This window comes from Arachis hypogaea, chromosome 3 (assembly GCF_003086295.3).
Source record: "Arachis hypogaea cultivar Tifrunner chromosome 3, arahy.Tifrunner.gnm2.J5K5, whole genome shotgun sequence".
Classification (NCBI taxonomy): Eukaryota; Viridiplantae; Streptophyta; class Magnoliopsida; order Fabales; family Fabaceae; genus Arachis; species Arachis hypogaea.
Window position 1 is genome coordinate 10,504,425 of NC_092038.1, and position 17,255 is coordinate 10,521,679.

At 35.0% G+C, this 17,255-nt stretch overlaps 2 protein-coding genes across 2 annotated transcripts; one reads left to right on the forward strand and one right to left on the reverse strand.

Moving 5' to 3' along the window:
* The first annotated feature begins 402 nt into the window (after nucleotides 1-402).
* Nucleotides 403-6,339, forward strand: LOC112772801 (uncharacterized). Its single transcript, XM_029296013.2, has 4 exons — nucleotides 403-3,832; nucleotides 4,292-4,516; nucleotides 4,827-4,994; nucleotides 5,162-6,339. Exons 1-4 carry the CDS (start codon nucleotides 694-696, stop codon nucleotides 6,211-6,213), a joined length of 4,584 nt encoding a protein of 1,527 aa, XP_029151846.2. The 5' UTR covers nucleotides 403-693; the 3' UTR covers nucleotides 6,214-6,339.
* Nucleotides 6,340-6,937: 598 nt separating this feature from the next.
* On the reverse strand, nucleotides 6,938-10,511 carry LOC112789443 (purple acid phosphatase-like). Its single transcript, XM_025831339.3, has 8 exons — nucleotides 10,270-10,511; nucleotides 9,621-9,824; nucleotides 9,388-9,499; nucleotides 8,469-8,698; nucleotides 8,253-8,391; nucleotides 7,692-7,912; nucleotides 7,484-7,605; nucleotides 6,938-7,384 (listed from the first exon to the last, which is right to left on the reverse strand). The coding sequence occupies exons 1-8, from the start codon at nucleotides 10,465-10,467 to the stop codon at nucleotides 7,180-7,182; spliced, it is 1,431 nt and encodes a 476-aa protein (XP_025687124.3). The 5' UTR covers nucleotides 10,468-10,511; the 3' UTR covers nucleotides 6,938-7,179.
* Between the last annotated feature and the right edge of the window lie 6,744 nt (nucleotides 10,512-17,255).

A 17,255-nucleotide genomic window follows, 5' to 3' on the forward strand; every position in this document is an offset into this window, starting at 1 on the left:
GTTGATACCTTTTGTATTCAGAATCTCTTGCTCACCATGCTCTTTGTAACATCCTTCTATACTTGTAAATAAATTTTCATATTTAATGAAAAAAAGAAAAAGCACAAGATCAATGATCTTCAACTGGATTGTTCTAATAATGAGCCACTGGTATTTGGGTTGTGTTATCAGTGTCCTGTACGCACAGAGTTCTTCTTGGGTGGCTTGGCCATTCCTTGCAGGGCGTTTCTTTGCAGCGGGGAGAAGCTTTGAAGACAACCTAGGATTTATGAATCAACATAGAAAATGCAGCTGAGGTATATAACTTTTTTGAGGATTTTGTTCAAGATTATATTGATTAAATAATGATTAGCTAGAGGAGACAGTCTCAAAAAATGTCTCATGCGCTTTAACAAAATTGTTGTGCCTAATTCCAACTTAGAAAAGCAGCTGGATCATTTTTACAAAAAATAAGATAAAAAAAAAGTACCAAGTTCTGTGGTCAATATTAGGTGAGTTCTGTCAAGTACCAAGTTAATTATAGTGTATTATTATTACATGAAAAAGTAGAATTTTCCTTTAAGGAAATAATAAGCGAAATTAATTAGGTAGTTGAAGACAACACCCCTTCCCTTTCCTCTACTTTCAAACCGTTGACTTTCTTATTAAGCTCTTGTTTCAGAATTCTGTTGGATCTTCTCTTTCAGATTGGCCATGGCCTGGCCACTAGTCTCTGCCTTCCCTAGGAAGATGCTCAAGAACCTTCAAAATCAAGAAACCATGGAGTTTCTTCATCAGTCTTTGCTGACCGTTGCTGCTGTCGCCGACGACGCTCAAGAGAATCTCTTCGCCACAACTTCAACCTTAAGCAATAACATGGTAGAGTGGCTTTGTCACTTCCAAGATATCATGTACCTTTTGGACGAGCTTCTCTGCAAGTTCGATTCTGGAAAAGCAATAGCAACAACAGTTGCAGATGCTAAACGTGAAGTTGAGTTCGTCCTTCGAAGATTTGAAACCATATCAAACCAGAAGCATCTTCTCTTCCTGACCGAGAAACAAGACCAACTATCTTCTTCTCCTTCTTCTCAGAATCTAAGAAGAGATAAAGAGATGAATGAGATGGTTGACCTTTTACTCTCCGATCGAGAAAATACGCCTGTGATTGCTATGGTTGGAGCGGCATGGACCGGAAGGGACACTCTTGCTAACCTCGTTTACTACCATGGCAGAGTCAAGGCCTGTTTCGAACTTCGAGGTTGGGTTGACTTTCAATGGGATCTTGATTCCGAGAGTTTAGCTAAGATAACTCTTGATAGTTTCAATCAAGATTTTCACTATGATGAAAGTCTACCAGAACTGATTGATAGACTGCACAAGTGCTTACAGGGGAAGAAGATTCTTCTTGTTTTGAACGGTTTTCGAAATCTTTCTGGCTGGGAATCCCTTCGATCATGTTTTTCTGATGCTGCAGGCAAGGGAAGTGCGATAATACTCACTACTTCAGAGCTGGACGTTGCGTTCGAGATGCTTTCGGATCATATTTTGTCATTGGAAGATTCCTTGTTTGATCTTGTTGATGAAAAGATTGATCCACAAGGCTTTCCTATTATGTGGACGGGAAAGTCTCTTTATCATCTAGTTCGCCTCGAAATTGTAGGCTCTTGGATATCATATTTGCCAGATGAGATTGGAGAATTAAGATTTCTTGAATACATTGACCTCTCTTTCTCTGAAATTCGAGCATTGCCGGATTCAATAGGCATGCTATCTCGTTTGGAAACATTGAAGTTGGCTTTCTGCTGCTATCTTCGAGAGCTGCCAAGTACCATGGAAGATTTGGTTAACTTGCGTTATCTTGATCTAATGGGAACCAAGCTGCTAGATATGTCCTTAAAGCTTGCAAGTTTCAACAACCTCCAAACCTTGATTGGCTTCACGGTCAACATGAATTCTGGGGAAAATTTGACAGAGTTGGCAACTATATCGGATATCCAAATGCTAAGCATCACAGAGTTGCAGAACATTGTGGAAGCTAGGAATGCTGCAGAAGCCGAATTGAAAGAAAAGAGGCGCTTGGAAGATCTTGTTTTGAGATGGAATCAGCTGCGCTTTGCTGAATGCGAGCATGCACTAGAATATTTGGAGCCACCAAAACAGCTAAAAGTGTTGGAGATTTCAGGCTGTCCTGATAGAAGATTTCCAAACTGGTTAGGAGATGCCTCGTTTGCGAATTTGAAGGTGATTTGTATTTATGACTGTAAGAATTGTGAGTTCCTGCCACCACTTGGACAGCTTTCGTCTCTTGAAGAGCTATATATTCGAGGGTGTGGCAATGTAAGATCAGTAGGCAATGAATTCTATGGACAGTGTTCTTTGCATGTTCCATTTAAGTCCTTGAAGATCCTGTGGTTTGTGGACATGCCTAGTTGGAAAGAATGGATCCTCTTAGATGATGAAAGTCTTCAGTTTCCATGTCTCCGCGAGCTTTACTTGATACAATGCCCGCAGTTGCTGCAAGACTTGCCTAACTGCCTTCCTTCTCTTAAAAAGCTTGAAATATTTCAATGTGATCGCCTCGTGTCTCCACTACCTAAGATACCTCATCAAGTCCATGACTTGATGGAACAGAAAGAGGAACAAGAACAAGGCTGCACTGAGATTCTTGCAACAAGTGTGACTGAAGTGACTTCAGAATCCTCCTCACACCATGCCACAATTATAATGCCTCCTGTCGCAAATGGTAAGAATGATGAATTAGTATCAGATGATGACGGAGGCATGGTAGATTTTGAGTCTTCTTTTGAAATTGTGAAGATTGCAGATGCATCAGAGCTGTGCAACTTGACATCCAGAATAAAAAGCCTAAGAATTGAAGGTTGTCAGTTCCTTGAGTCCCTACCAGATGAATTTCTAAAAGATTGTTCAAATATCAGAGAGTTATTTTTTATTGATTGTTACTCCCTCAAGAACTTTTCTGATGTTCTGCACCCCAGTTCCCTGAGAACAATTTATATCCACAAATGCCCAAATTTAGATTTGCTCATTCCTCTCGGAACACACAAGAAATTTGCATTCTTGGAATATCTTTGCATAAGTAGTAGTTGCGAATCGCTCGCCTCCATATCCATAAACCTATTCCCGAGACTCAGAACTCTTTATATCAAGGATTGTCCCAAACTAGAGTTATTTTCAATAGCTGAGGAACTTCGTGATCGAAATCTGAAACTTGAGTCGTTGGAAATCCGGGACTGTCCTAATCTGATATCCTTTCCAGAAACAGGATTGCCAACTCCTTACCTTAAATCAATATCAATATCTAATTGCAGAAGGTTGAAGTCACTGCCTAATCATTTAGCATATCTTACATCACTTCAATCATTGCTTATAGACAAATGTCCAGAACTTGAATCTTTTCCTGAAGGGGGCTTGCCATCTAGTTTAAGTTTACTTTCTATCACCTTTTCTGACAAACTTGCACCTCAAAAGGAGTGGAAGTTGGATACACTTCCCTCATTAACTCATTTTGAGATTGAAAGTGGATGCATTGGCATGAAGTCATTTCCGGATAAGGACTTTTTGCCAAGAAATCTCAGGTCTTTACGCATGAGTAAACTTTTGAGTCTCAGAATCTTGAATGGCACAGGGTTTCAGCATTTGACAGCTCTTGAGACATTGGAGATCAACTGTTGTCATGGGCTATATTCCTTGCCAGAAGGGCTGCCATCATCTTTGACTCGTCTTTGCATCAAAGAGTCCCCAATATTGTCCCAGAAACTCTTGCATAGAGCGGGCGCGGAGTGGAGCAAGATAGCTTATATTCCCAACCTACAAATTGATGAAGTTAAAAAAGGTATGAATTGGATTCACTATACCAAACATCAAAAAGAAAATCCCTAAAATAGTTATCCTAATGTTCTAGTTCATGTCTCTTTATCAGTGCCATTTTTATGCATATGCATCTTATATTCTTAACTGCTAGCTTAGCATTTGTGAGGGTGATAAGCAGCCTGATCATGGAAGTTTGTATGCATTTGCTGTTTATAATTTTATATGCATTCAAAATTCAAACATTATTTTAAGCATATATATAAATAACACTGAGCAATTACAAGCCTTTTGAATTGGTTTGGCATGTGAAATCAGTTCAAGTACTTCATTAGTCTTGATTCAGAATTTTGTTTCTGTGATCACAAAAGCAACATATAAAACTCTAATGATTTATCACTACTTATCAGTATGTCATGTTGTAATTGCATCCTTTTGTATGTTTTGTTCTGTTTCTTACCTCTTTCTGGTTGCAAAACAAAAGGGGAAATCCCTGAACAAAAACAAAAATTCGGGGAAAAGAGATTTGTAACAAGATCAACATATTTGGAGGGAGGAAAAGGCATCTTAGATGGAGAAAGCCTCAAAAGCCAAAAATTGGATCAAAGAAGGAAAAGGATGCCAATGGTGTCAGATGTATCCTATGAATCAGACTGGAGCAAGATAGCTCATACTTCCAACCTTCAAATTGGTGATGGAATCAAAGAAGGTATATATTATGTCCATCCTAATGCTCTATTGCTCTAGTTCTTCTTGTCTATTTGTCAGTCACATTATATGAACATCTCTGCATCTATGATCCTTATCCTATAATTCTTACTGTTTATTTAGTGTAGGAATGGTAGATGATTGGCCTGAGCTTTATGTAAATATTTAGTTACTTAAGTGCTTAGTTTTCCCTGATCCAGAATTTTGTTTTTATGACTTATAAAACTATGAAAAACTTTGGTTACTTGCCTCTTTATGTTTCTTACCTCTTTTTCACTCATTAACAGAAATGGAAACCATGTTTGTAACAGGATCAATTGAATTGGAAGCCAGCAGCTTAAAGGGTGAAAGTGTGAACAAAGATGAAAAAAGCTTTACCAGCCAGCAATGGGACCTAAGTTTAGTTACAAAGAAAAGGATGCCACCAACATTAAAAGGTTTCTACGACCTTCAACCTGATGATGAAGTAGTTAAAAAAGGTATGTATTAGTTTAATAAAGGGTATGAATTAAACTTTTGAACTTGTTGGTAACATTGTTATGTGTGGGTATGATACTTGATGATAATAGAATAGTTCATATATTAGACTCTTTGAGCATCTGAATAATTATCTCTATTGAGTGCTTATTTTACTGACACGGCACAGGTAGAGGAGGCCGAGGCCGCGACCATGACCCTGCCAGATTAGATGACACTTGGACCTCATCAATGGAAGCAGAAGTTCAAACTGTCCATGGAATCTCAAAGAACCCTTTCAGCCACATAACTAGCAAGGGAAAAGATAGATATTTGGAGGATTTCACCCTGCAACAGTTGCTTGAATTGACCGAAAACTTCTCAGAAGACAAAATGATTGGGAGAGGAGGCTTTGGATCAGTATACCATGCTACACTGCAAGATGGTAAGGAAGTTGCAATAAAAAGAGCTGAAATCTCTCCCAACTATGAAGATGAGAAGGAGTATGGCTTTGTGAATGAGCTTCAGATTCACTCAAGACTCCACCACAACAACCTGGTTGGGCTATTAGGATTCTGCCGTGACACGAATGAGCGCATCTTAGTATATGAGTACATGAACAATGGCAGCCTCCATGATCATCTCCACAGCCACCAAACTTCTTCTGTTCTAATGTCATGGCCGGCACGGATCAAGGTAGCACTTGATGCAGCAAGGGGGATAGAGTACCTCCACCACTATGCTGCCCCACCAATTATTCATCGTGACATAAAGTCATCCAATATATTATTGGATTCCAAGTGGACAGGCAAATTGTGTGATTTTGGAATCTCATTGAAGGGTCCTGAAGATGAGGACACACATCTTTCAGTTGAAGTAGCTGGCACACCAGGCTACTTGGACCCTGAATACTACATAACTCAAAGACTAACCACAAAGAGTGATGTTTATAGTTTCGGAGTTGTTTTGCTAGAAATACTAACTGGCCGAAAAGTCATACATAGAGCTGATGATGGGGAGCGAATACATTTGGCAAGTTTTGCAGTACCTTACATTGATCAAGATGAGATTTTCAAGGTTTTGGATCCAAGAATGCCACCCCCAAAAGCTGCTGAGGAGTATGTGGGGTATTTAGCAGCAGAATGTGTGCGCGCAGCGCCTCGAGACAGGCCAACTATGGCTGAAGTTGTAATTCACTTGGAAAGAGCATTGGCTGCTTGTTTGGCCGTACCAGCAATATGAAGGAAGGTCCACCATTACTTCTTTTATAAATTTAGTACAAAATTCATGTCCATTTCATAGTTACAAACTTGCAAAAGTAATTTTAGTATCATCAAATCAAATCAACAGTTATTCTGTCATAATAAAGTTTCTAACACAAACTATTAATCCTAGCTCCATTTTAAACAATCATGGTAGAACAAACCCCTCTGTAAATTCTATTCCAAAGAAAAAGTGTTTGTGTTGCATCGATGATTAGGTGGCACATGGTGAGATCCTCACTTTATAAGATCCTTCATCCTTGTCCCTTCTTTGGCTTCACTTGCAGGTTACAAGTGACATTTTGGATTTTGGACATGCATTAAAAATTTTAATGTGATCAACTCCTTTAGATTTTTCCATTTTTATTATGCTATTTGGATATAATATAAGCACATATGTGTATCATTCACTATAAAATCTATTTATTTAATTTTCACTTAACTTTCATTTTCTTTTTAAAAAAAAGAGCCAAGAGAGGGAGCAGATATTGGGCTAAAAGTGTGTGTCATGCCTTTTCAAGTTTCCCTTGCTATTTAATCCATTCTAGAAGTTTATCTATCTAGAAAATATCATTTCTACTTTTTCTTTTGTATCTACACTAGTTGTGAATTTCACTTTCTTTTCTTGTTTCTTTTTTCTTTTTTACTTTTCTTATTCTATTTCTTATTTATTTGATGTCTAAGGCTAAAAGTAGGTTTATACATATATGAAAACTGTATATATATTAAATCTGTTACAATTCAAAAATGGAATTAAAAAATATAACTTCAGCTAGTATTGGAAAACAAAATTGAGAATTAGAGGATAACAAAATTCATACCCCTACTTCAATCTTTTTGCCTTCCTTTTAACTAAACGTTCTTCCCTAATTTGGCCTATATATTAGGCTAGAATCTTAATAGAATTAGAGTGAGCCAGATAAAACTACCATTCTTGCATCTATGGTTACTGAGAAGCTTTCTTAGTAGTGGAATCATCAAGAGGGTGCCAAAATCTATTGTAAAACCACATAGAATCAGCTTCCACTGCATATCCATCTTGATTCCTATGCCAGCTATAGCGAGCATGTGTCTTGTTCTTTATGTCGAAAATGGCGTGTCCAAAGCTAGCCTCCCTGTGTGCTGAGTAATCTGGCTGTGGTTCTGTCATGCTACACTCTCAAAACAATGTTCATATCAGAAACAAATTAAACACACTCATAAAATATTCATGTCTCACTATGTCATTGTAAATCTAGAATCTAGCTTACTTGATTGCTAAGCCTTCAACATTCCCTCCATCACCAATGTTTATGTATACTGGAGCTGATTGATCTCTTACTGGGGTGCAGTTTTTGTTTAGAATATTGTAAGCAATATTCGAGATTCGTTCCTGATTCGTGTAAAATTGTCATTATTTGTTTATCTTTCTGAATTTTATTAGATGACCATGTAAAATTATGTCGTATTAGTACTTACAGACCGTTCGTAGGCATGAACATGGCCAGCAAATACAACATCAACCTTGTTCTCTACTAACCATGGTTCAAACATTACCCTCATTGTTTCGGCTTCCATGTAGTGATACTGGTTGCTGTTGTACCAAGGTGAATGTACAAGAACAATCAACCATGGAGTCTCTGACCTGTTAACTTTTGGTAACTCCTCTAATAGCCATTGGTATTGAGGTGTATATGTTCCTATAATGATTTTGAAGATTATTTAGATTATCATAACAAAACTGAATGCAGTAAATCAGTAATAGTGACTAATTGCGTGAAGATGTCTTTAAGTGAATATGATAGCTAAGAATTGTTAGATAGTTTATCGTGTTTGATTAAATTGCTTTAACTATTATTTTCATATAAAAATATTTTTATCATCTGAGATAGTAAAAGTACTAGAGAAAGTATGGAGAATCAATTTTTAATTAGCCAACTTTAGCATTTAGAATTTAAAGTTGAAGATTTTTTATTTAGGATTTAGAATTGAAGGGACTAAAAAAATTTGGTTAACTAACATTACTCAAAGTATTATTACCATATGCGGAATATGAAGACAAGACAATAACGTATGCTGAAGCTCTCTTGATTGAATACCAAAAGGGTTGAGTGCTATTTGATGCTTTATAAGGAACATGGTAACGATGGGTGAATGGCTTGAAAGGAATGTTTTCACCCTTCAACAAATTCATCAAAACAACATTCAAAACTCAGTTGGATATTATTGTTAAGAGGGAGAAATATTGAAGCTTACAATTTCAGGAGCAAAATCAAGTTCATGGTTGCCAGTAGTCCAAATCCAAGGTTGATAAGCAACAACTCTTTCAGAAAACCTTCCCCAAGTATCCCATCTAACGTTATCATGATTAGGGTGGTTATCAGCATAAGACAGATCTCCAACATACAACACAGCTTCTCCTTTACTTGGGCTATTTTCATAGTGAGTCAGTGTTGCATTTGAATCATAAGTCTGTCCAAGATCCCCTGTAATAAATACGTACATAAATTCCCACAACAATTAATAAAAATTAAGATTCAGCTAATATATACTCTCAAATTATTATCAATAAAAAAATTTAAATTTATGTTATTCTCACTCTTTTTTATAGTCACTTTTTTTTTTATAAATTCATGAAAATATACAATACAAAAAATCATATTTGAAGTAGCATACATTTCCAAAAATAGGAATGGAATTATTATTTTTCTATATTTAGATATAAGGTTCAAATGTATAACAAAAGGTGAAAAAGTGATAACATGGTGATTTGTAATCTATTTTATTCATCAAATAAGATATAAAAAATATATTTTTTTTCTATATTTAACTATATATTCACGTTGAGTAATGTTAAGCAGACAATAACCTAAATTTACTTTATTTAACTTAACAAATGTTAAGTTATTCTAGCTATAAATATATTATATATGTAACATCTATAATTATACATTTATTACATCTAATATTATCCAATTATTCTAGTTATAATTAAAAAATATAAATAAAATAATTTTGAAGTGTTTTGAATTAATTTTTTATTGTCTCTTAAACATTTTTATTCCGCATTTATGAAAATCTTTCTATTAGAACTGTTCAAACGGAACCTTAAAGATGAATATAAAAAATGGTTTGGGAATTTGCGTAAAATTAAATTTAAAAAAAAAACACTTACCCATGACACCAAATGTGTATGGCACATCAGGACCAACTTCTGGAGGAGTCATAAACCAAAATTGACGTGCTGATTTTCCAGTTCCAACCTCATAGTAATATTTGGTGTTGTGCTATAAAAAAAGAAATAAATATATAAAAAAATTATTACTAATAATGATAAAAAATTAATCCATAAGGCAAAATCTTAACTAGAACTAGAAACATTATAACAAAGAAGCAAATGGAATATACCTCCAATTTTTTGATGGTGCAATGATGAATATAACCAGACTTGTAAGTGTGATATTTATAAGTAACAACTTTTCCATTAGAAACCTTTGGTTTGCTTTTGTCTTTTTCACTCCAATAACGAACTTGGTTTGACCCTTTTTCATCCATTGTCACCCATGACACAATCACTGCCTTCCCCTCAAGATCACCTTGTGTTATATGAACCTTTTTTATTTATACATTAGTATTTTAAAAAAGTCAGAAGACTAAATCACAAGAACTAATCAAACCAAACTAAACCATTTAACCTATTGATTAATTCACTTTACAAATAAAACAAACCCAACTTTGTTCAAGACACATACTGAAACAAATAAAAATATCTATCTTTTAAAATAAAATTTATGAATACTCTATAAAATAGTGAAAACAGAAATAAAAAATATCAAGAACAGATTAGAAGGGGAAAAAACATAACCGAAAAAATTTGTGTGTGGTTTTAAAAAATGTAAATTTTCTGAAAATGAGTCATACAAATTAATTTCAAGATGTATCTAATTTTTTTTGCAGATTATGAAAAAACAACCTTTTTTTATCATTTTCTGTATTTCTAATTATGAAAAAACAACCTGTTTTTGCAAAAAAAAAAAATTTTTTTTTGGGTATATACCTGTTGGGGAGCATTATGACCAGGAGGAACAGCAAAGACATCACTATCAAGTGGCATATCCTCAGTCTTCTCCTCTTTTCTAACAAAGGAGCTTGTTGAACCTCCATTGCACAACACCGCCACATTTAGAACCAAAAAACCTACAACTAAACCTAATGCTACAAAACATGATGATGGGGAAGAACCCAAAGGATGCATTGTTTTTTTCTCAAACTATAATAATAATCTACTCAAATGAATTAATTTACACCACAGTTCTTGTATGCATGTTATGGTGTTTATGTATTTATAGCTTTGGGATTTTTAGTAATAGTTATACCGTTAATTGCTCTTGCTATTGGGTATTTATAGGGCTTGTATTTTTGTTAATAATTTTTTCTCGATAATTGATTTAATGCTTGACATTCAAAATAGATGGATTAAATATGTTAGGAGAAAGGATTTATCCTACAAAGTACAAGAGACACTACCTCAGAAAATTCACAAAACATGCTCGCAACCAAACAAATGTGTGTTACATAAACAATACCTCTTGTCTCAAGTACTTATCTATGTCTTTAGTAGAGTTGAAGAAAGGCTCATTTTAAATCACCATTCAATCGATGATAGATTTGAATGTTGTTATAATATTAAAAAAAATGAATGTTGTTAGATATTAAACTATTTGTATGCTTTTATTTAATATCTTAAATTCTTAATGTTAAAATATCTAAAAATTAGAAATTCATAGTTCAGAAAAAATTGTAAAGAAGCGAGCAACACAATTATTATTATTATTATTATTATTAAGCATAAAATTAAAAATATTTTATATTTTAATATTTAAGAGTGAAAATTTTTATCTTGGCGTCGGATCAATTTTATAAACAATAATAGGGGCGAAATATATACATATTAAAAAATAATAATACTATATATAGTTAAGACTTAAGATTGAACTTTTGGTGAAAAATAAAAATTGCTTTTTTTGGACATGAAAAACTGCTTCTTTTTTGTTTGGTCAGTAGATTGGACAACCCCTAATTCTAGGTACTCCAATGGATTGGATAACCCCCAATCCTAGATAGGGGAGATATGCCATGTGAAATATTTTATGACAAGTTTGACAGATTATATGAATTGGTCTGTTTATTTTTTATTTTTGAAAAAAAAGTTGGCTACAAAATCTAATTTTATGCTCAAAAACAAATTTTGAAAAAAAATCCATTTTTGTATAGTGGCAGAATTTTATCATGCCAATAAGGGGTCATGCTTTTCGAATATTTTATAAAAAAAATTGTAACTATATGTTTTAGAGCAAAGGATAAAAAATTTTTTGACCTATTTGTCTGTGGATATTTAAGTCTTCCAAGATTGAAAAATATATTTAAATCTTTCACTTTTTAGAACGCGTAACATATTTATCCCTCTGTGGAATTAGGGGTGAAAGACGTAATAGAGTTTGTTGACTTGGAGGAGATTGCTGAGCCATTTGTTACTTGTTGATGTGAATAGGTGAGTGTTAGAATAAGACAAATAAGTTCCCAAATATGAAAGACACCCGTTTCGATATTGAGTCTTATCTTTTCAAATTGGAACTCTATGGAAGGTGTAATCCATTATTGTTGCTACTGATACTTATTGAGGGTAAGAAACTATTTTCCATGGCTACTGATGGAGGCTCTTCAAACACAAGGCGAGGTGGGAGAAGCCAAGAGAGATCCGTTTCAAATGCCAGTCTATGTACTGTACAAGGAGGTGATGATAGAGATGGCACTATTTCAAAGTGTTTCTACGGAGTTTATGTAATTCTCCACAAGTTGAGAACAACCACCAACTCCAATAGACCTTTTTTTGGGTTCCCATGCTTTAAGGTAAGCTTAGACTGTTGTATTTGGATAGAATTTGTGTAGTTTATCATTCTTTGGCTCGCTTGATAAGCACGATGAAAAAATTGAAAAAATTTACAAAGACTTTGAGTGCTAACTATTAAGGTGAAGGCGCAAATGTTGAAGAATATTTTTTTGGAAGACATGAATTGGAGAAAAGATTGTCTAATTTAGAGAAGATATTGTCTTTAGAGATGAAAAAAATATGAATATGTAGGGTGTAAAATCCAATTAAATTATAATTAATAAACTAATTATGAGTAAAGAAGATTAAGAATTTAAAATTATAGTTTGAAGAAGTAAAAATAATTAGAATACGAATTAAAACACTAATCTTAAAAATTCTGATCTAAAATTGGACAAATGGGATAAAACAATTGAACCAGGTCCATGTTGAACCCAAGCCCAACTATTAAAACATTCCCCCACACTTAACAAGATCATCAAATTCAGAAATGCATCGCATTGGGAGAGAGGGAGGAAACGGTGAAGAGAGAAGAGAGTGAAGAAAACCTAGAATACTATTCATTTTTTATTTCAATTACTCATATCTTTCGAACCCGAATTCCGATTGACGTGTTGTTTACGGCCACGTGTCACTCATCTCTTCCTCTATGTTCTTATCTGAATAGATTGGTAAGAATCTCAAACTTTTTTGTTCTAATTTTGCTGTTCAAATTAAATTCGAGTTTGAGCTTTAGATATTGAAAAATTTTATAATTTTGATGGTTTAGAGTTTCTCTAGTATGAGCTATTACTGGATTTTATCAAAATAATTAGTGAAGGTAAGGAAATCTTACTTTCTTTGAATCTTTCAATTTCATAAAGGCTAGGTATTGAGAGTTGTGATTTTGTATGAAATTGGTGGAAAGATTAGATTAAATAGCTTGGTTGGAACTTGGATGGTGTAAATTTGAGCTTGAAGTGGACAAAAGCTTGAATTGCTTTGAGGAAGAAGGAGTCTAAGGTGCTGGAGCTTGGGAATATCTTCACTAGAGGTATCGATTTTAGTTTTGAGCAGGTATTATATAAGATTATGTAAAAACCTAGGTTAATTGTCTCTAGGATAGGATTGAATAGAAATGGTTGTTATTGTGATTGATTGGTTATGTAAATTGAATTATCATTGAGTAATGTAAAATGTGTATATGAATGAATTGAACGTGAATTGTGGTTGAAAGATGAATTTAAATTAAAAATTTATAAGTGGTGATTGTAATGTAAATTGATGTTTTGATGGTTTAAGTTATATGGATTCGACTTGGGTTGGTTAGGCTTGAATGAGTTAGAAGATATTTGAGTATTGAGGAATGTGTGTTGATGGTGTCTAGTGAAGGTTTAGGATGGTTTGGAATGGAGTAAGTTGGTGAATTTGGTTGAAATGACTTTATGCAGATATTGGTAAAAATGAGTTTTTGACCAATTTCAATGGGCCATAATTTGGCGCTTGGAGTTCGAATTTCAATGAAATTTATCTTAAATTAAATGTGGTGATGAGAGCTCTAAGATGGTTTAAGAATGATGAAAAACTGAATTTTGTAGAAGAAGTTATGAGTGATTAAAAATTGTGGTTTTAAACTGAAAATCTGAGATGTTGTAGAAAAACCAGGATTTTAGTCAAGTGTACGCACAAAGTGGTGCGTAGGCACGAGGTAGAGCGAGTGTAAGTGCTCGTGCCTACGCACGAGTATGTGCGTACGCATGACAAGAGAAATTTACAGGTTGTGCGTACGCACAAAGAAATGCATACGCACAAGCTGGAAACCTTTCAGGTGCATGCGTACGCACAAGCCCTGTTTTCACACTTAAACTCTGTTTTTGACTATTTAGCTTTTTTGAAATAACTGTTTATGGCGAGGTCTGGGTATTATCCCGCTTGCGTAATGAATTGAAATTGAATCTGAGGATTGAGACTCCCTGGGTAGATGCAGTGGTTCACCCCACTTGCTCTAAGTCGAGACTTGAGACTTTGTTGACCCTCCACCGCAAGATATGGCTAGACACTTAATACCTTTTCGGATAATTCCTCTAAGAGATGTAAATTTCTCTTGGGGATGCGCGCACCGAAGGACTGTCCAGGATTAGCTACCGGACATGTCGGTTTGGCTGCATAACCGACAGATGAGCTCATTGGTCATAGGACAGACATGCATCATTTTGGTGTGCATCTTGTAATTGGTTTGCTTTCTTGATTAATTGTGCCTATTTGCTATTTGATCTACTTGTTATATATGCTCTCATTATCTATGTATGCCTTGTATTGTCTTGTTTGTATTTGTATAACTGAAAAATCATCTCTTATGCTGGTGGTGGTGATATCGAGGATTGTTCTGGAGGAGAATGTGACTTGTATTAGGAGTAATTGGGAGTCTGAGATCATTAATTAGCTTAATTTAGTTCTGATTATCCTGTTTGGTTTAGAAAGGACCCTAGCCTTAAATTTTGAGTTGAGTTGAGTATATGATCGCCTAGTGGGTCCGTGTGATTTTATATCGTCTCTATTTTGAACTTTTACCCTACTGAAAACCTTTTGGTTCTCACCCGTTTCAGGAATGTGCAATTTTTTAGATACAGGACGTGATGTACCTCGTTGAGTGTGCTGGATGCTCTTCTGGAAGCGAAGATTTATTTTAGGAATTTTTTGGTACTTACTTTATATATATATATATATATATATATATATATATATATATATATATATATATATATATATATTCCACTTTTGTATATTAACTTATATATCCCTCTTAGAAGTTGATTTTGGAAAAACAGGATTTATGTTTTAGTTATCTTTTGGGATGTATATATATTTTTAGTAGGTCTTTGCTTCGCAGGTCTTGACGTTTCGAGTGCGACGTGATTTCTGTTTTACTTTGCTTATCCTTTCTTTCAAGGCTCCTAGTTATACTATCTTTCATATATATATATATATATATATATATATGTATGTATGTATGTATGTATGTATGTATGTATGTATGTATGTACTTTTCTGTTTTAGAGGTCGTAATATTCCACTACCTCTGATTTACAAATTAAGCGTAAAGCTCTGTGTGTTAAGGTGTTACATTAAGGTATTAGACCCAGTTTGTTCTCGTAGAGCCTGAGGGACGGACTGACTATGCTTCTGAGCATACTCTGTGTATATGTTATTTAGGATATTTGCTTGATAAATATAGCATAATTTTTCATAAGCATACTTTTGGAAATTTAAAGCGCTAAACTTGAGATATTGAGACTGATCACCTTAATATCAATTGTTTGGTGTGGATAAGACCCAAATGGTGTCTCGTGGATGTAGATGAGGTCGAGGACGAGGACGAAAAGGTAATGAGAAAACCGTATTCGTAGGTAGTCTGGCTGATTTCATAGCCGCAATGGAGAATGTGGCTACGACTATTAATGTTGCTGCTATTGTGACCAACCGAGCAGTGGATAGGATAGAACAACAAGTTGGAAGTGGCAATGAAAGTGGTAATGGACATGGTGGTAGAGGTGATATTCTGAGTATTGTGGTACCAATGGAGATATGGAGCTTTCCAGAGCTGGTCAACAAGAGTCGAATGGCAGAAGAGTGCTCGAAGAAGACTGATTTGGATAAGAGTGATAGCCAAGAATCCTACAGGAAGGGAAAAGGAAAGAGCTTTATACCAAAGAGCCAGAATTTCAAAAGGAATGGTTACATCCCTCCACATCCTCAAGGTCAGAACAATTACTGAAAGAATGACAACCACCATAAAAATGGAAAGGAAAAGCAAGCGAGGACATATTCAGATGGGTTGAGGTGTTTCAAGTGTGGCTTACCAGGGCATAAGACTAGGTATTGTGCTTGTAGGAGAACTTAGAATGCAAATCAAGCTCAAAAACAGGGCCAGGATTTTGCCATGACGGTGGACGATGCTACTAGACCTGACTCCCGAATTCGAGGTGTTAGTGAATTGACGAAATAACTGGTTCTTAGTGGGTGTTGAAAATTTTGAAATATTTGGTATGATATATTGGTTGGGTTTAAAGGACCCTTTAATGATGATTAGGTCTAATTTCAGTTAGTATTAAATGTTCTCTCTAAAGGTCTTGATCATGTGATTTTCTTGACGGCCGTGAATTTGATTGCGGTTCTAGTTACAACATAATCATAGAAGTCGAGAATTTTGATGAGACCTTGAGTTAAAATTAAGGACACGTTAAGGCCCTAAAGTGTGATTCTAGTCTTAGGATATACATGCGTTTTCTCCCTTTCTCGAGAGATAGAATTTTTAATAGAACTAGTGTCAGGAGTAGGACCAATTTCAATTATGCCTCGTGAAATATCATCTTTAAGGAATTCATTCGACCAAGTATTCTCCATGAGGAGTACCGGTTTTGTCAATAAAGAAGAAAGACGATAGCATGAGGCTTTATGCGAGAGAGAGAGAGTGTGCTAATGAATCCTTGTGACTCGATCAACCTTTTCTTTTATAACTTGCATTGAAGTTTTTGTCTCAAATTACTTCTTGAAAAATGATTTGATCATTTTTCCAATCCTATTCTTTACTCGCATGTATCCATGCATGAATCTTGTACCTTTCGAGGTAAGCCCGAGCTTGTTTTGATACAATCAAGTGATCCTTGGATCCTTAGGAACTTGCTGTCGAGTTGAGTTGCCTTCTTTCGCGAACTTATATTTCTTTAAAATCAGCTCAAACTTATTTGATTTGATATGCCTTGTTCTCCCTATCTAGGAATTTTGACTTAGATCCCTTTCTTGAGATGCACTTTAATTCTCTTTCTGGTGTATCTCATTGTTTTGTTTTTCTACGACTTCGCTTAATTGTAATATAAGATATCCTTCCTATTTCTCGAGACTACCATTCATGCCATTCGTTCTCTTTTGAGTTTAGTATCCTTTCGAACTAAACTTGAGCTTATTTCAGCGTCGTGTACGATTCCTAGATGTGACCATCAAGACTTAGTTCCTTAGAACACGACTTGTGGACGCAGAAGATGAAACTCGTAAGTACGCGACTTCACGAGGAGTTGTGAAACTTTGATTCTTGCATATTACATTGCCTATGACCAAGTTGACTCGCGAGGATGCACCATTTGTATGGACGTCTGACCTTGAGAAAAACTTTCAAA